At 38.5% G+C, this 20066-nt stretch overlaps 1 protein-coding gene across 2 annotated transcripts; it reads right to left on the reverse strand.

Moving 5' to 3' along the window:
• Positions 1-3023: 3023 nt before the first annotated feature.
• ticam1 (TIR domain containing adaptor molecule 1) lies at positions 3024-6183 on the reverse strand. Of its 2 annotated transcripts, none has more exons than XM_008433747.3 (3): positions 5714-6183; positions 5593-5625; positions 3024-5450 (listed from the first exon to the last, which is right to left on the reverse strand). In XM_008433747.3, exon 3 carries the CDS (start codon positions 5316-5318, stop codon positions 3624-3626), a length of 1695 nt encoding a protein of 564 aa, XP_008431969.2. In that variant the 5' UTR covers positions 5319-5450; positions 5593-5625; positions 5714-6183; the 3' UTR covers positions 3024-3623. The 2 variants fall into 2 exon arrangements, with proteins under 2 accessions (XP_008431969.2, XP_008431970.2); XM_008433748.3 differs by having other exon boundaries at positions 5593-5628.
• Between the last annotated feature and the right edge of the window lie 13883 nt (positions 6184-20066).

Consider the following 20066-nt stretch of genomic DNA (forward strand, 5'->3'; position numbering starts at 1 on the left):
TTTCCTGCCGCACTGATCAGTGGAAGAGGGGCACTGCGCAGGCGCGATCCACCCACCCAGTCTTTACAATCCTGTCAGGAGTCATTGCAATGTAATACAAACTAGCGGCAGGATGGCTGCTGACTCAAACCCAGATGTTTCCATAGTGAGATGCATGAGAAAATACCAAAGAATGAGCTCTTAAACGCACTGACCGGACAGATTTAAATTAATATTGTTACTCTTACATAATTTTCAACCAGTTGGCATGTTCGTTTAATGTCTTAATTAAGCGTGATTGGGTTATATTTTAAACAATTTCAATATAAATTGGAGATATTTGAAAAGCTTCTTAAAGCTGTAGTAACTTTTTTTTTCTACAAATATATTTAAATTGTGAGTGCTGACAGTATATTATTACACAGTAATCTGATAAAAACTGAGCACTCCTTCACCCAGTGCTCCTATTTCCATTTACAGAAACAACCAATCAGAACCAAAAGGAGGGTCTTAGCAGTGTAAATCATACATGTGTAGGTGATGTTCACCTCTCCCCTTTCACTCAGCTCACCAGTTCACCACTACAGAGGCTGCCATGAAAGCTAAGGCTAGTCATCTTGTTTCTCTGCCATTAGCACATTAAGCAGGATGTGGACAAGGGTGATTGACAGCTCTAAGCAATGATTAATAAAAGAAAGGTTTATAGGACATAATAATCCTACCGGGGAAATATACAAAAACACATTTCAGGAATGTTTCAGTCGATAAAGTTGATATTTTCCACCATTTTCTGAATGTTGTTCTTACTGAGCTTGTTTTTAAAAACTTAATCCCAAAGTGAATTACAAGTTCTAACATTTTTACACCAAAAACATCGCTTCTAAAAAGTAAACGTAAATTACACTAAAACAGTGCTTTTTTCCCTCTCTGTATTTGTTATCATATTCCTCTTTTGGGCTGGACAGTTGTAGCACTACTGCTTTGCACCAAGGAGGTTCTGAGCTTGAAACCAGGCCTGTGGCCTTTTTGCATACAGTTTTCATGTTCTCCCGGTGCTGACCACATCAGCCAGATCATATATGGATTTTTGGATCTCACTACAGCTTCACTGTTTCTCAGCTCTCAAACTGTAGAACATTCCTGGTTGCTGAGATGAATGGCCACGTCCAGATGGGTGATGGTATCAGTCTTCCTCCATTTCAGAATAATTAGGAGTCTCAGAGGGGAATTTAAAACTGATGAAATGGAGGAATGAGCTTTGCTTCGCCGCAGGCTTATAAGGGAGTTTTGCTATGCAGGTGCGTCTGTCTAATGTGTTTTCACCTGCAATAACACGGAGCAGTTTTACTCCTGTCCCATTTTAAACATTTGTTGAATCCTTTTGTCTTTGTCAAAAGAAGTCTGAAAACGTGTCTATGTATTTGCAGTCTTGTTATATCCAATCAAGTCCCATCTTCCATCCATCCATTTTCTTACACCCTTGTCCCTCAGTGGGGTCGGGAGGGTTGCTGGTGCCTATCTCCAGCTAACGTTCTGGGCCAGAGGCGGGGTACAGAAGTCCCATCTCATCAGCAACAATTACCCTAAAAACATCTAAAACTTGACACTTATTTTCTTCTTTTAAATGGATCAAAAGGGATGTGGATATTTGATAACCTGTCAGGTGGAGGTGCTACTACTTTCCCGTCTTACCCTGAAGGCCATGCTCAGAATAAGTGATGAAAAATGTTATTAAGCCTATATTTTAAGTTTAAGATTTTGATTATATGTTCAGGGCATTCTAATATCTTCTTTGTAAAAACAGATTTATGATCTGAGTAAGATTTCCTGGTTAAATAAAGACATGAGAAAGATAGTTAGAAAACAAGGTTTTTGGCTGCATGAGATATTGTAATGTTCCTGCTGATGTTTGTTCACAATCACAATCACAGTTGCTTGGATATTCCAACCCTTAGCAGAAAGTTGTTTATTGAAGTGAACTTGGAATATGCCTATTTTATGCTAAATATGAGGTAGTTTAAGTTTACTTCTTACAAGTTTATTTTCTTGGGAATGGATTGGTGAGTATAATTTGCTTATACTAAAAAGTATAAAGAGTAAGACTTAGTACATTAATAGACTCATACAGTACTTTATATTAAAGCTATACTTTTTACTTATTTTGCCACAAAGTACTAACAGTCAGTATATCTTGATCAAAGTATGGTTTCATTTAATATAGCAGAATAAAATATTTGTCACTATACACATTTACTTTTAGGTTTTACCCCTGTTATAAATGTACATTTTCAGGATCACATAGTACATAGAAGTCAGAAAAGTTGCGTTTCTTTCTTTTTTTTCCCCCTTTCTGAGATATTTATTTTTGTTTCCAAACATACAATGAAGGACTTCAGTTCTCAGTTAGAAACTCTATATTTGTTTCCAGTTTTATAAGCAAATGCATGACTTTTTCCTCTACCTTTTGTTGACAAAGAATTTTATCCTAGAGAGACTACTGTGTTTACTTTTTTTTTACAGCTATGGAAGACTTTATTTCATATAAGTTTTTTTGCTCTTAAAATGTATATTTTAAAAATTTCAATAGGCATTTAAAAATACATTGTATAGTATATTTAAACATTTTACGTATACATATCAAAGTTGTTCTCAATATTATGTGTTGTGATTCCGTAAATATATTTCAGTGTAGAGCACGTATATTTTTAGCTAACTTTGAGAATATTTTAAGAAACATGTAAACACAATGCTACAATTAATATGCTAAGCAAATTTCCAAGTAAGTCTGTAGTATTAATTGAACTATAAGCTGTAATATAATATATTTCAGTTTTGGTCATTCTTAAAATAAAATAAATTGTGGACTAAGTATATACCTAATGCAATGATAGTATAGATAAGAGTGTACTTGTGGAATACTTTAAATATACTTCAATATACATAAATCGTATACCTAATACACGCTATTAGCATATACAGTAGATGAGTGTACTTGTTGCATACCTGATGTATACTTTTGTAAATCTAAAATAATTGTACAAAAGTGCTTAAAGTATATTTTTATAAACTTAAAATTATCCAGTGTTGTAAATAGAAGCATACTTTCTAGTACATAGTCTGTAGTTTACTTGCTATACTTATAGCAATGCTCATAATACAAACTTAAAGTATAAGAAAATCTTTAAAAGATGACTGAACCACAGATCGCATGTCTTTTTTTAGTTACATATGTGTCAAACCTCTTCCCACATAACAAACCAAACTTATTTTGCAAACATTTATTTTTGTAACATTTCATGTAAACTTCAATAGACGTTACCAGGATACTTCAGCCTGCGAAAGGCGATGACAAAAGTGTACCGGCAGAGCCCCCTAGTGTCCAAACAGCGTTCGTACAGCTGAGTGGACATGAGACTGTACACTCAGTTTCAGTCAGTAGGTGGCAGTCTTTAGCCATACTTAAAGGTTTGCTTCTCCTTTGGATCCTCCTCCTTTGTAGTACGTAGAACTGCTGATTTGTCCCTTTTACCGACTGTGATGAGAACAATAAAACAATTTGCAATAAAAACCACTGCAGCTGCTCCAACTTGTTCAGAGTGTTTTCTCTCTATCTTCTTATCCCTTCCTTCTTTCACGTTCTTTCTTCAACTCAGGCCACCTTTGTCTGCACTTCCCTCTACAGCCACAGTCATTGTCGAGTCATTCCCTATCACAATATAGTTTGCATTTTCGATGTGAATGTTGGGCGCCAGCCGCTGAGGCCTTGGGTCCCCGCCGTCCTGCTCCTGTTGTACGGTGGCTCCAAGAACAAGCTGTTGCTCCATGCAAAGCCTCAGCATCTCTTTTTCCTCCAACCTCACCCTCCTCATTTTCTGTTCATGAACCCAGATCTTTCTCTGTTTTTCGATCCTTGCCCTATTACAAGCCTTTTTCAGTTTTCTCTCAAAGTTCCTCCTCTCGTCCAGCGCCACCAGCGTCTTCAAGGTGATGGGCATCTGCTCTTTCGGCATGCAGTTCTCCAGAGGCAGCAGGGGGATGACCGTGTTAAACTTGTGTGCGTTGTTTATAGAGTTGATGAGGGCGATGTTGGTTTTCATTTCCACCATTTGCGAGTTGAAGTTGTGCGTGAGCAGCAGGAAGGTGAAGGCAGAGTTGTTGACGGCGTCCTCCACGCACCTCAGCGCGCTCTTTCCTGGAATGGCAAAGTCCTCGGAGAAAGTTGCCCCCTTTGTACCGATGACTACCTCAAGTTTTTCCTTCATGCTCTCCGCCACATCGGAATCTTCTGGAGCATGCAAGATAACAAATGCATAAAATATGTCCTCCTCCTCGTCCTCTTCTTCGTTTACTTTGCTTATGGGTGTGCTTTTTAGACCAGGACTGCTTGGAAGAATAATGTGTGTCGCAGACGGCAGGCTTGATTTAGTCTGAGTGTAGGGCTTTAGTGGTTGGGTTGCGCTCTCGTTACTCCTCATTGACGCTTCTTCTACCTTAATGTCTTTCTCTGCTCCAAACCGAGATGTTCCAGTCGATGTGTGCTGAGGAGATGCACAGAGAATTTGTTCTGGGACATTTTCTGTTTTATTTTCATGGATGGAAGGGTTTAGTATTGGGTTTCCTGAAGATTTAGCAGGTGCTTTGTCCCCTTGAAAAGAGATTGTTGTAGGAGAACTTATCTCGAGATGAGAAGGGTATGAAGGCTCAGACGGACTGTCCTGCAGGGGGCTGGGCAAGCAGTGAACATTTGCAGACTCATCCAGAGACGCAGCGATATTTAAAGTTGCCTTTCCTTCGCTCATGGTCCTGCATGGATCGATGGAAGACTCCGATTTCAGATCGGAGGGGAAGCACATGGGCTCTGCAAACTGAGGCCCACACACAGCTCTGGCTTCCTCTCTAAAGTTATCATATTCCAGAGAGCTTGTGTTTAGACATTCGCAGGAAATGGCTCTCTTGTAAGCCAGATCCCTTAGACGTGGATCGCACAACCTTTGCTCGGACAAAATTTTAAAAACCCGAGCCAGCGATGACAAAGACTCTCCCGTCTTGGCCTCAAACAGGCTGCAGTGAGCTCCAAAATCGTCTAATTTACCTCCGCCTGAGTGCCACTTTTCAGCCAGATGGTTAGCGAGGGGGTTGTCCTCTAGCATCTGGAGCTTCCTCAGGGCCTGGGCTTCTCTCTGGAGGATGATCAGACACAAAGCGCGTATGATCGTTTCTTCAGGAGACTCACCCAACTGGATTGTGAGGCTGAGTAATCGCTCTGAAGGTGCCTTTTCCAAAATGTCAAAGACAGCCCTCAGTCCTGTCGCTTGATTTTCCAGTTCTGTGTGATTCATTATAGGGATTAGGTGCCAACTGGTTTTGGGCAGAGAAAAGAAGTCAACGAGATCACATTTGATTCTCCAGTTGCTTTTTCTTCAGATTATCAGCATGTTGCCCTTCTGAGGAGATGTTTGCAGTTTTCCTTTCTATAAAGACACATGAAAGCAAATGAGATCAAATGTATATTAAAATATTACTCAAACGAGCTCAAGGGTGTAAAAAAAGTGTCCAGTTAATAGAAATAAACTTCCTTGACCTTAATACGATCATAAATCAGTAATTACTTACCGGAATGATTTCACTGGAGCAATGATAAGAGATCTGCTTTTAGTTCAAACAAGGAAGTCAGTCAGAAAGTGATGACCTTCTCACTTCAACATTTTTGTTTTTCCTAACAATAAACTCTTACCACTCAGATGGATCCCTTAAAAATAACTAAAACTTATCCTTGGATCTCTTCCGGGTTCAGGACTCCAGCCTATCAATGAGAATCTACTTGTTGCAGGTTTAGGACTGTCAGCTTGAAGCTAACTCAAACAACAGCATGCTGATGTCACGAAGAGTGAAGTACGGTAGTTCAAGAGGGTCAAAAATGACGGAAAGCGGGAAAAACATTTATTGCATTTATTTCGAGAACACAAACTTGTAGCACTCGTAGCAGTTAGTCTCCAGTAGTTAAAAATAAAATGTACACTCTCTATCAGAATTTTCTTAAAGATGTCACACATTTTAAAATCTCTAAAACAACAAAAAAACAACAACAAAAAAAAAACAAAGAAAAACTCTTGGAATGTCGTAAAGTGTAAATCTTCAGCTCCAAATGCACAATGGGCGTGCAAAAGAGAAGAATTTTTTTTTCCCCCCCACATCTGGCTCTGTCGTTCTCCCTCTCTCCAAAGAGGCTGGTGTATTTTTATCAACGGAGGAAACCTCCAACCCTGTATTTACCAGGGGTGGGGTCACACCAGGCGGCGCGAGCCAACACCAAATCCCTGAACCCAGCGCAGACAGAGAGCCTCTGTGCTGAGAGCAGAGCGATATGTTTACGATGTCAGGGATTAGAGTCACTCTATTGGAAGTGTTTAGATTTCTTTACAGAATAAAATTTCACTGCTCGGCTGCAACACCCACCAGCAGCCCGGCTGAAGAGCTGCTCCCATCTTTTTACTCAAAAAGCTTTCTTACTGACACAGATGCAGTTTCTGAGTCACTGTAAATGCCTCTAAACCTTTTAAGACATTTATTACATTGATTAAGGAGAAATGTATTTTGTTAATGTAACATAACCAACCAAAACAACCCAGACAGCTTATATGCTAAACTCAGCCACTCTAATGAGATACTCTTTAACTTTGGCTGAACTCACGTCTCCCTTTGCTTTGATGTGTTATTTTTATGCCATTTACAAATCATAAGTGCCTCTGACAAAACGCATTTAAATTACTACACAGGTACAACTAAATAAATTAGAATATCATCAGAGAGTGTATTTATTTTATTATGAACTACAAATATGTTTTTACCAAGAATTGCTGTTATTTCTGCATCAGTCTTCAGGCTACTACTGACGATATGCAAAAAGACTGAAATGGCACATGGACTTGAATTAGTTTTGAACATGTTGCTAGATTATGTTTAAATAACTTTGATAGTTGCAGTCATGGCAGCTGCTATGTTTTGTTCTTACTTGTGCTTTATACCATGTAATATGATCGAGAGAGATAAATGAAATGAAATAAACAAATAAAAGCACAAAATAGGACAGTTTTGTATAGGTTTCATCAGAGTACCATAAGCAAGCCCGCTTTTGTTGTATCAGATAAAAGAAATTTCTAATTAAATGTGGGTAAAGTAATTACTGTAAATTGGATAACATAACATGATGTTCACTAACATTCATGCTTTTAATTCAACAAACCGTTCTTTGCACATAACACCAAGGTGTGGTAAATATGACAGGTAATGACAAACAGGGCACAGACGACCTGTTACTCACAAAGAACATGTGGAGCATACAAATGTTCGCTACTGCTTATAATAAAATAACACATGAAAAGCATTACATATCTGTAATAAACTGATATTGGTTTGTTTCTTGTAATGTGCATTTAGAAAAGCAGGATGCTTATACATTTTGTATTACACATCAAGTCTATTTGACTCTATTTAAGTTTATTTGAGCCACTCTGAGTCGCTCACCCAAGCGGAAAAAAACTTTCACTCACTCACTCTCTTAGACACACACACACTAACACACACCGAATCCCAACACCCACACCGCCTGGAGATGATCCCCAGTCAGTTACGTAACGTGCTGCCAAACGTCCATCTCTATTGAGGACAATTCCTTTAACGAGAGACATGCTCCCCCAGCAGCTGTGTTAGTCAGCCTGGCAGTAAATCTGCTTCCACCTTCAGGCAAAAGCACATAGTAAGAGGCTGTGTCAGTTCTGCAGATCCTGGCATTAAACATCCTCCGTTACGCAGTTTGGAGCAAATACGTTCTGACCCGGGCTTGGTTTTTCTTTTGGTAGGGGGGTTAAAATGAAACGCTGTTCAAACGTGGACGACTCTCCTGTCACGTGGTTTCTGACTATAGGCGACAATGCACACGTGTGCTGCTGTGTGTGTTAGCACGCATGGCTTCTGGCCGTGGGAGAAAGCTCTGGGGGGAGACACAGAGAGGTCACAAAAAAAGAGGCTCTGGGGCAGACGAGTGAAAAGGAGGCCCTTTCTTGGACAGGGACTGGGGATTAGGATGAAAGACATATGAGTGGGGGATGCGCTCTCTTGTGGCACCCACTTGGTGCATCGCTCACACGGATTCTGCATCATATCCATTGTAAAATGAGCAGGAAGAGACAAAAAGAGATAGCCAATGAAAGTTACAGAAACGAGGACGGAAGCACAGATGTGTGAAGATCAGTGGATTTGTTTAAGTGGGTGAAAACCAGACTGCTTTCCCCAGTAAACATGATTTGTTGTAGATGTTAAAGAAATGTTAGCTTCAATTATTTTCCTTCTAAAAAGCTACGTGGAAAAAAAATCTCCTTTTTGACATTACAACTCCAAACCTTTATGTATGCAGCTGGGATTTTATGCAGTAGACAAACATAAAGTAGCACATAAATAAAAGATATTTTATCTTTGGTTTTTCAAAAGTTTCTTTATTTACTCCACCAATCTGAGTCAATTACATTGTAGAATCGCCATTTGTAGCTAATGTTACTCCAACGTCAGAAAGGATTGATGTCTCTGCAGACTGAAACTTTTGCTTTATCTTCTCAGCAAAGAGGCTCGAGGTCAGTCAGATCGGATGGAGAGCATCGATGAATATCAATTTTCAAATCATGTCACGATTTCTCGCAGAGTTGAAAACAGACCTGGTCTTTGATTAGGTCATTCTAGCACATAAATATGTGATAATCTGAACCGTTGCTGTGTGTTGACGGTTGCCATCTTGCTGGACGGCCTCGTGCAGCTTTTCTTTCAGGATTGTTCTGTAGTGAGCTCCGGTGAAGTCAGTCTACCTGTTGCTGCTAAAGAAAAGCATCCTCACATGTTGACGCTGCCAGCTCTGAGTTTCCATGTGGGGTTGATGTGTTCAGGCTGATGTGTGAGCCAATATTCAGCAGCACAGCATTTGAAGTAACTTTAGAGCAGCTTTTTCCACACATTTGGAAGAAGCTGCCTCAAACTTTAATTTGTACTTCTTTGTCTTTCAAGAAGAGCATGTTTATCCTTACCTCACTTCAACAAAGGACAAATCTGTGCTGTGCAGGGCTAAGAGTTGTTCTGTTAACAGATTTTCTTTTCTGGATGATGAATCTCTGCAGCTCCTCCAGAGTTAACAAGGGGCCTCCTTGCCTGCATTTTTGGTTAATACGCTCCTTGGTTAATACACACAGAGCTTCAGAAACGTGTCTTTATTTACTTATGTCTGCACCCATGTCTTAATAACTTTGTATTTGTGCCAATTGATAGCACTTTAATTAGAAGGAGTAAGTAGTTACCACAAATTCAGATTTTTCTCCAACCTCTTCAATATATGATCTTCAGATGTGATTCATCTGATGCTGCTAACTTTCTTAGGGCCTTCTTAATTTGTCTCTTGGTTAATAATTAGACATACAATTCACAATATGCTGCCTTGAGTTGAGAAAGCAAATGAAAAGATCATTTAAATACATTGCAAGGAATCTCATCAGAAGTATAATGCATAAAGGAATTATGAGTGGCTCAAAAGTTTTGCACAGAACTGAATTCCAAACATACATGCACACTTGAAGACACAAAGCTACACAAGGACCTTTAACACCAGCACGGACATTTGGACTGCGATTCGGTAGAAACCTGCAGGTCGGCCTAATGCAAGGCAACACACAGAGCTTCAAAAACGAACGTGTGCGTTGCTCTGATAAGACAGAGGTCGCTTATAGATGCAGCTGCGGCTATCCTACATACATTCATGCGTGGAGAGAGTGGCAAAGCAAAAATAATCTCTGATATCAGTACCGAGGCTAGTTTATGCTGTTGACAAAGCAGGCCAACAGATTTGAGTTAATGTGACAGTTAACTGGGATTAATTCAGGAGCCAACGTAAATGAAGCGGGCCCGCGGACAAGACAGGGGCGTGCAGTGGGGATGGGAAGACGTGTGTACTGTACCACACTGCTGCATGCTTGGATAAGCATGTAGGCCATGCCAACAACAATGCGTAATACAGCCTCTGCTGATGGGGGGATGGAAACGCACATAGACACAAACTCTCAGCGTTTTCTACCTCACCTCACACACTCATGCGCGCACACACGAACGCGCACGCACACATTTGGCTGTGCAAACACACAAACTCGCACTCATGCACAGACATTGATGGTGATGGGGCATGGAGCAGTTTATGCTCATATCAAGGGAAAGTCTTTGATCAGTGTGACAGGAAGGGCACTCGCCCTGGAGGAATTAGCTAACTCTTGCTTTGAAAAAGCACATCCACAATAAATCAGCCGTGCTCAAATGTGCAGCGCAGAGGGGAGAGGATGTCTGATATTTGGCTTCATTAATATGCTAAATGTATGAATATGATTTGTTCCAGTTCAGTGTCCAGAGTGACACGATGAAGCACAAAGAGCAGAAAGTGCAGAAATTCAGGATGTGCTCACAATCCACTCAGATTAACAGCCAATTAATTAGCAAAACCAGTTCAGATGCACGGTCAAAAGATGAAGCTCGACTTTTTATTATCATTATCAATAATCATAATAATTATCTTAATAATTATAATTATATATGTCATGCTAACAATGATAGCAATTACAGAGAACTTTTACACTGTATTAATCAGAATTTTATCAGATTTGTGACCCTTATAGAGCCTCATTGCGTAGTTATTCCTTTGCTTCTCATTTTGTCATCCAACAACAACAAACTTCAATATATTTATTAGGATTTTGTGTGATTGAGCAACACAAAGTAGAGCACAATTATGAAGTGAAAGACTGAAAAAAATACAGTTGAACCCAGATGTTTGTTTACACCAAATAAAAAAAGCACTAAGACATTTTCTTCTCACTGCGGTTTGAGGTTTCTCTCTACCAGATTTGCACATCGATAGACTTAAAGTATGTGTGAACATAAATATAAGAATCCTGATCAAGACTCTAAATTGGACTTTTAAAACATCCTCACTGCATGATGCTGCCTCCATCATTTCTTACCATGGGTATGTTTTTTGTTTTTTTCAAGATGATGTACGGGATTAGATTTATTCAAACAAGTGATTTTTTTTTACTAGACCACCATCATAGCTTCTCTTTGCTCTCCTTCAACAGTGGTTTTCTTACTGCCACCCTCATATTTATTTTTAATAAAGTTTATGGAGGTCACAGCTCATGAATGTCCGATCAAGAGATGAGCTGTGAATCTCTGTTGCTCCTCCAGAGTTAGCATCTTCCTCTTGAGTGCTTCTCTGATTAGAATCAGCCAAAGTCATGTTTTGGGAGATTTGCAGTTTTAATATCCTCGTTCCATTTTCAGAAGCCACAAAGCTCTCTTTAGAAAACTTGGGATATTGTTTTATAACTACTTTCTGCTTTAAACTCCTCCATATATTTATTCCTTTTCTGTCTGCTGAGTTCCTTAGTTTTAATGATGCCGTTTGTTCAGTAATGTTCTCTAAGAAACCTTTGATGTCTTCACAGAGCTGCTGGATTTCAGATGTTGATTAAATCACACGCACGTGGACTCAGAAGGCAATTCATTGCACTGGATTTCATTTAGGGTTATCGGAGTAAAAAGGCCTGAATCCTAAGTGTTTAGCCTTTATTTGTCATTGAAAAAACAACCCACAATGCCTGTAGAAACCATGTGTCATTTTTCTTCCAATACATATTTGTGTCGGTCAATGACAAAAAGTTTCAGAATACTTTTGGAAGGAATTGTACATCCTGATCAAACTCTCTGAGTGTCTTTATTTACTAAGAAGAGAACAATTTTTATATTTGGATGAAAGATGAGAACAATTATCATACTTGTACCTAACCAATTTACTGATCTGGTAAACAAGTGATATTCGCCATGTAAATAACGCAGGGTCAACTGGAGCTACAGGTTGCTTTCACTCCCACACTCTGAATGCAAGCCATCCAGGGTGGAGCGATGTTCAGCAGAGCACACTAAATAAATCAGTGGGTGAACCAAGCAGAAACAAGCTGTCTGGACTGTCATGTGTTGCAGGGAAGAATTGCAAACATACAAATTAGCAAAAAACAACAACAAGAAAAACCCTGAAAAACCTGTTTGGATCAAATTAAACCTGAATCTGCTTTGCTGAAACGCTACAATGATTCGCAACAATGTTCAACTTTTAGTTAGCTGAACTGTTTTGTTAGGCTCACTGGTTACTTCTTTTCCAACACACCTGACCAATTGCACAATGTTAGAAACACGTGTGCTTTTGGGCTCCTTGGTTTACTTTCTGTGTTATGCCTAGAAATTCTCTTTTGTAAGTAAGTTTTTTTTTGTTTGCCTTCCAGCCATCATCTTCAGCTGCTTCTAAGTCTTAGCCCATGGCTGGATTTAGAAAACATGCACAGACTAAGAAGAAGCGTGGGCCACTTTCAGTGTGAGTGAATGTACACATGCAGGATTAATTCATCTCCAAACGCCGCATTTGCTTAAATCCTTAGTCAGACGGTTCGGGTCCAACATGTGCAGTATTCAAATGTAAATTAAAAGTTAAGTTTTTAAGATGAACAAACTCAGTAATTTTTTTTGGACATCACACAACGGCATTTTTCGCACTTATGGTCTTTCTTTGGTGAAAATTTGTAAAGCCGTAGCATAAATTAATCTTTGTTTCAGAAAAGTTTTAAAATCACTCTTTGAGTACGTTTAGTCAGAATGCAAAAAATCCCCTGCAGTCCATATAATATAATATAATATAATATAATATAATATAATATAATATAATATAATATAATATAATATAATATAATATAATATAATATAATATAATATAATATAATATAATATAATATAATATAATATAATATAATATAATATAATGATAAAAGCGGATTATATTGCAGTAGAGAAGGAGTACTTGCCCTCACATGTCTCTACATAACATAATGAAAATACAGAAACACTTTAATCAACTTTTAAAAGCAAAAAGAAAATAATACAAACTATAGTTACAGTTATTTTATAGGAATTGTCATCTTTGAAATAAGTTTCACATTGGTAATATTACAACAATCAATTAACACATGGGTGTGCTGTGGTGGTGCAGGGGTTAAGCACAACCCACATATGGAGACCTTAGTCCACGACGCAGCTGTCGCAGGTTTGATTCCCAGCCTTGACGACCTTTGCTGCATGTCTTTCCTCTTCTCTCATTACCCGCTTTCCTGTCAATTAACTATCAAATAAAGGGCATTAGAGCCAATAAAAAAAGTCCAAAAAACAAACAATCAATTAACATTCAATGTGCCTCTTTTTCCATCCAATCTTTATTGGCTATTTCAACATTTTCTGCCTCTTGCATGCTGTTGCACTAAAAGATCAACTTATTTAAACATTTTTTAAATACATTTTTCACTAAAAGAACTTGATATCTTGGTGGGTTCTGCAGATCCAGTTGTGAAAATATTCTTGATGTGTACCTGTCGTCAAAATAAAAGCAGACAGTAACTTACTGAGGACTTTGAGCTGGCATGTCAACTCCTTGTCACGTCGTCCTATTTTGAAGAAAATTAGCCACAATGCAATTTTTCACCTTCTCCTATAGCTGCTTGGGCCTAAACTTTTCTTCAGCAACATGTCGTCTTAGCGAAATCTGTGTCTTGTGGAACATTGTGGCGTCTTTATTTCCCCTCCTCTCCGAAATCTCCTGATTATACGTTTCTTGATTTGACTGCTCTAATGGAGGCCAGAAAAAAGCCAATTATTAAATCTTATCCAAAGTCAAGGATAAAGGAAGTGTGAGGCTAAGAATGTGGAGTATGGGAATTACTCCACAGAACAAATGGACCCAATCTGACTGCACTTGGTGCTGTAAAGGCTGCCCATCCAAAAGCCAGCGCTCAAATCCACCATGTCACTTTTGTCCGTTTCCAAACCCCGCGGATGCTCCACTTTTTTTTTTTTTTTTTTTACAGCAGATGCGCACAACCAAAGGATGCGAGGCATGAAAGCAATGGGAAATTCATTACGTATTCCTACCCCCCTCCGCTCCCCATAATCACCACAATTAGCAGACATCTGCAGTGTCTCCAAAGCCGGGAGTGCATTCAGGCAATCAGAGCAGCTTCAGCGACAGCACTGACTGCAGCCCCCTCTGAGATGGGCCTCATCCTGTAGGGAAGCATTCCATTAGAAACCCAGAGATTAATTGAGACACAGAACTCGCTTCTGGCATCCGGCAAGAATGAAACCCAACGGGCGGCATCCACGGTGTCAGAGCCGAGCGCTGGGGTGGACAGGGAGGCGGAGGTCCAGAGATGGCGGGGACTGTTGAGATAGGGCCCTCGCACAGGGGTTTGTAATTAGCTGGATTGGAATAGTTACCAGACGACGGGCGTGTGAGGAGTATCTGACCCATCAAGTAAACAAAACCTGTGTGCGCCTAATGATAATCCAGATTTTATGGCTGCTTAAGGATATTGTTGCTGCTGTTATACCCGGTTCTCATTCTGAAACAGTTGATGCCCGGATTCACACAGTTACATCAGGGCCCCTTAGCTGGGTGAGACGGCTGCTGTAAATGTTTTGAATATATTCAGCTGCTAAAAATGTAAAGCAGCGCTTGCTTGTGTGTTTTTAGAGAAGAAAGGCTGTTTGCTGTTTGTGGTGTTATTCTGGTTGATTGCTTTTGTAGGTGTTTCTTGGTCTGCAGATATTTTGTCTAAACACAGAGAACTTTACAAATCCATTATCCATGAAAGCGTTTAGAAAATGATTTGTTCTTTAAAACTGGGCTATGCAGCTTTTATTAAAAAAAAAGTATTTTACATATTTGCTAAAAATGTCACTATGTTGAGACAGTGTAACATGAGACAAATAATCTGTTTTTTTTAATAAAAGTTGCTATATCACAGGTCTAGCTAAAAGTGATACATCATGGTTGCCATCAAGAACATTTTAAGATTTTAAGCTTCCTTGAATCTAAACCCCTCAACTAGGTTATCTGTTTAATTTTACACTTTTAATTTTTACTGTCCCTGAACCGAAGCACATGAAGCCTTTAAGTATCTCGCTGTTAAAATCATCATCTTTTCTGAATATTTTATTTATATTTTTACCCTATTAATTTTGCTGAAAACTCTCATTATGCATTAATTCACCGGAGACTTCATTAGATGCAGCTTGCTGCTGCTGGGTCGGAGCCTTTTTTTCTCCAGCAGTTCTTTGTTTCACAGATTCAGTCAGAATCAGTGAAATAAAATCAGTTCTCAGAGATATATTGATATAATACTCCATTAATGCAAACCTACTGCTCCACCACATCAGAAAGGGGCTCTGTTTGATTGACTGGTGGCCACACTGAGTTCACCGTTACGTTCAAGAAACCAGCTTGAGATGCTGCTAGTGAAAGCAGCCATCTTAGTGGTCATAAAGGGACGGAGGTGGTCAGCAGCAATGCTCAGGCTGTGTTAGCTGTTTAAATAAAGCTCCATTGGTGCTAAATGGCCCAACGGGGCCAGGAACATGCAAGTCAAACCATTAGGTCACCAGCAGCAGCCTGAACAGGGTTCATGTCGTTTACTAAACTCAGACTTTGTCACCTGAATGTTGCAGCTAAAATTGAGACTTTTGGGGGTTTTTTCCAATCTGTTACTGACCCGTTTTGGTCATCTGCTGCTGTAGTTCATCTCCTACCATGTGTTTAAAGATAGTGCTCTACATACCATGGTAGACGTGTATTTTGTTTTAGTTTACAAAAATATTCTCATGTTTGTTTGCTTTCTGAATCATCTCTGTATGACTTAAAATGTTTGTTTTTTCTTTCTTTTTGCTTAACATTCGTTTCTATACATTTACATATATAAAAATTGTACATTTCTTGTGTTCTGTAGTGTGTGCATCCAAAATTATGAGTTGATAAAAATTTTTTCCTGTACAAAACACGCTTCCCACAATGCCAGTTTCACTCCGTAGAAATGTTCCAAACAGATAATTACGAAAAGCTTTGAGGGGCCTGCTGTACGGCTGTGTGTATATTCTCCATCTGCGGAAGATGACAGCATGTTAGACAGCTCATTACTAGAGCAGTTGGAGATGTCACTCTGACTAGGCACAGTATGGCACAGCAACGAATTTAAGCCTCAGCTTAACACGTTGTCATGGAAATTAACAGTAACACATTGTACACTTATCGTTTGTATGGAGACCGGCGTTGGCAGGATTGGGATCACACATGGACATGAGCGTGAATCCACAAATCAGTGGAGCTTACAGGGGCTTTGCTGCAAATGAACCCTGGCCCCAGTGAGCCAACTTTTCAAGAGTTAAAAAAACATGTTTTCAGACTGAACAAGCAAATAATTTAGATTTTATAAGGTTGGTTCACAAGATAATTGTCACTAAAGCAGTTTAGCACTTTTTCACTGGGGCTGCTTGAACAAATTTGATCATTTATTTATATTGTGAAATGAGCAGAGATGATTTTATTTTTTACTATTTATTCCAAATGTTTAGTTTGCTGTTGCATCTTTTTTATTTGAGTAAAAAAAGTCTGATCAGAAAAGGTTACAACATTGCAGAAAATGTAATTCTGACGTTTCTCTTTAGCCGCCCAGATGAATAAACCTGATAAAATAAAAATATTGAGGAAAGCCCCATACTGTTGCCATATCAAGGATAAACTACCTGCCAACCAAACAACATTGAGTTTTTGTTTATATAATAATACTAAGAGAAGAAAAGTGTACACATTACATATGGGATGACTTCTGCGTCACGATAAAGAGGGCTGCATTTGCTGGTAAGTATATTTAACGTAAACGTCGGCATGCAGTGAGAGAAATTACAGGGTGGGAGTTTGTCTGCGGAAATAAGTATTGGTTTAAGAATCAGCCGGTGCAAGAGTCACTTTTGGGTCAGGAAGTGACAGGGACGTTCTGGCATGAATGAATAAATTTATGCCAGTAAAAAATAAACAAAAACTAAAAGGTTCATTTAAAGGGCATTTCCTGCCCTGGGACATACAGGCTACAGTGCTGCAAAATACTCAACATAAAAAAGCCAAACAAGCGAAACGCATCCAAAGCTGCCACAGAGTTACATCAATATCAAATGTAATAAAAAAATATGCCTGTGCACGTGCCTCCTGTCGTGATATCGCTCAGTATTCCTCACATTTATAATCATCTGACAAAACAGGAATCAGTGAAAGGAAATGTTTACAAAAACAATGCGACTGTGAAATAAGTCGGCGGCTCATGCTTTCTAAGCATTTCACAAAAATTATGATTTTGAAAGCTTAACGTAAACAGATGCAAACAACTGTTTTTGTACCAGACTTGGAAACATACAATTAATGAACCAGGAAGCTGATGAGACACAAACAGCTTCAAAATGAAAGCTGTAATGTGTAGTCAGGGTCCCTTACATACCAATAAACAGGTTGTACATTGTGGATATGTAGGTTCAAAAGCAATGGGCAAAATAGGTGAACAAATTTAATTTATTTAAATGTATTTTAGTAAGGAAATTAATATTTTAGCCAGAACTATAATGCGTATCGTCATGCTTAAAGTGTCATCCTGGTCCGAGCAACAGCCAAATAGGTGGGATGAAACCATGAGACCATATTTTTACTCACCATCATAAAAAAATATATCATTTTATTTTTGTCAGAGTTCAACAGAAAATAGCAATAGGTCTTCTTGGCCTTTACTTCCATTTTACAGTCTTGTTCTTGTATTTGAGGTGAGCAATAAGGTTCAAATGACTCACAGATACATAAAACTGCTTGTCATAACTAAAACAAGGGCAATTTAAGCAATTTTTCCAAGTGATGTCGTCCAAAGGGCAGGTCAAAAGGAACCATCAACTTTACATCGGAAGAAAATATCAGAAAATAAAACTTCAAAAATGCAAACATTCAAAGGTACAGTCTCAGGTTTTTTGAAATGGGGCAATTTGGAGAAATCACAGTAATCAGTACAAGCTAAGCAATGTTGATAATACACAGGGACGCTGTGAAAACCGTTTAGTACCTTACAGGTTTCTTCTGTTCTTGCTACCTTTTGTCAGACTAAAAGAAATGTTTTTGCCTGGATGTTTTGATGAGCTATCATTCATCCAAGTAAATGAAAGCCTAGTTAGACATACAGGTAAGCACCAGACAAAAAACTTGCATATGGAAGTTTAATCAATTGGCAGGTACTATAAAATGTTTTCAAAAATATTGCAATTTACTGTTTCTAGATTTCATTGCTAGCTGTTTATGTTTTATGTTTCCTATTTAGGGCTAACTTTAACTTTGGTGTTTGGATGGATTGAATTGATGCATCCAGTCTTTCTCTGTTGATATGCATTTTAAATCTTCATCATCTTATTATCAAAATTATCACAAAAGTAGCACTATTTGTTACACTTCACTGTTATGAAAAGTGCTTTATAATAATCTTTCATTTAATAAATTACATCAAGAAGGAGGAGAAAAAAAATTATTCAAACCAACGATGTGTAGGAAAGTAAGTGTGCCCTAAACCAAAACGCTAGTTGTGCGATTTAACTTGCTGGTGTTGAATGTCCGTCTTTGTTCTTTTGCCTTGGGTCACAATCTGATGTCTGGAAATTCTTCTTCTGCTGAGGAAAATAAAAATCATACTTCCATAATTTACAACAAGTCGTTCAGGGTCTGAAGCAGTAAAACAGTCCAGTACATACTGCGCTAGTTTTATGTAGCCTGAAAAAAAATCTTACAAAAGGTTTTACTTTCACCTCAGGAGTCCTGGGAATATTTTTCCAGTAGGGATAATGAAGGTCTTCTTGGGAAAAGTGAGATGAGTCATAGTGCTTGTTTTGGTCAGTAGTGGAACGCTCCTGTTTGTGCCATTTTTGCCCGGCTTCTTTCTCTGTTGTTGAATCGTGATGAGCCCTGACCTTCAGGCATGAGAGGCCTGCAGCACTGATGAGATGGAGCGCTTTAATATCAGTAAAGCTTTTCCCAGAAGGGTGAAAACTAGTTTGATGTGACATTTGTTGTTAAGAAGTGAAAAAAAGCTTTTTTCTTTCAAAACGGTATTTCTAGTTGTCTCTTTATTTTTTGAATAATATAGAAAGTTACCTTTCAAAAAATTTGTTTTTGAAAGATAACTTTCAAAAAGGAGACCAGATAAAATAAACAAATTTTTTTTCTACAAATAAAGATTTCCTATAATCGCTAAACTCTATTGTGAAAGACATACACACAAAAAATTGTAAATAATTACTATTTAAACTATTTTCTCCTGCAGACACCGATTACTAAAAACATCTCCACAGATCCTAACGTAAGGATCTCTACGGTTATATAATTATTACAGTTAATTAAAACAGATACAAGTAATTATTCACGTTGCATGTTTGATTTACTACTCAAACTTTACAATAAAGTGCTTGAATTTACATAACTTAGTAAGTTGTTGTTTGTTCATTTGTTCAGTGGGACAGGAGTGTCATGGCTGCCGTTCAGGGTGGGATGCAGAACGCCGTAGACGTGCAACAAAACCTTTAGTCTGTGACCGAGGGAGAACAAAAAGCTGCGAGCGCAAACAATATTTTCAAGAACTTCCTTCACTAAGCCTTCATTAAGTCCTCCAAGGAAGAAATCGAGGGAGTGGCTGGAGTTTTTTAAACCATCTATTATAACTAAACATTCATGAAAAGACCAGCTTAAGCCCAATATCACAAACAGCATGTGAACCTGCACTTATAGTCTCTGTGCTGATTCCTGTTTTTGGACATTTGACTGGTTTGAAGTAAAACTCATACAATTTGAACTTAGCGAGCCTCTCATTCGTAGTTATCAGGAGAGTATAAAAACACCGCATGGCCTACAGACAGCTAAAAATGCACCTCAAGATATCAAAATATAATGGTAATATCAAACATGATAACATTTGAAGTACCAATTTAATGTTGGAAATTAGAAATCTCAGTTAGAAATCCCAAGTGAAGTGGACTTGGTGCTTCACTGGCTAAAGTCAAAAATATTCATACCCCATGCAGAATTTGGTCTGAAGCGATCTTTACATTTTACCAACATGTTT

The sequence above is a fragment of the Poecilia reticulata genome, chromosome 17, assembly GCF_904066995.2.
Source record: "Poecilia reticulata chromosome 17, P_reticulata-male-v2, whole genome shotgun sequence".
NCBI classification, from domain to species: Eukaryota; Metazoa; Chordata; class Actinopteri; order Cyprinodontiformes; family Poeciliidae; genus Poecilia; species Poecilia reticulata.

What these genes read in the sequence shown, in the direction of transcription:
- ticam1 (XM_008433747.3), bottom strand. Translation starts at nt 5,318, where the DNA reads ATGAATCACACAGAACTGGAAAATCAAGCGACAGGACTGAGGGCTGTC.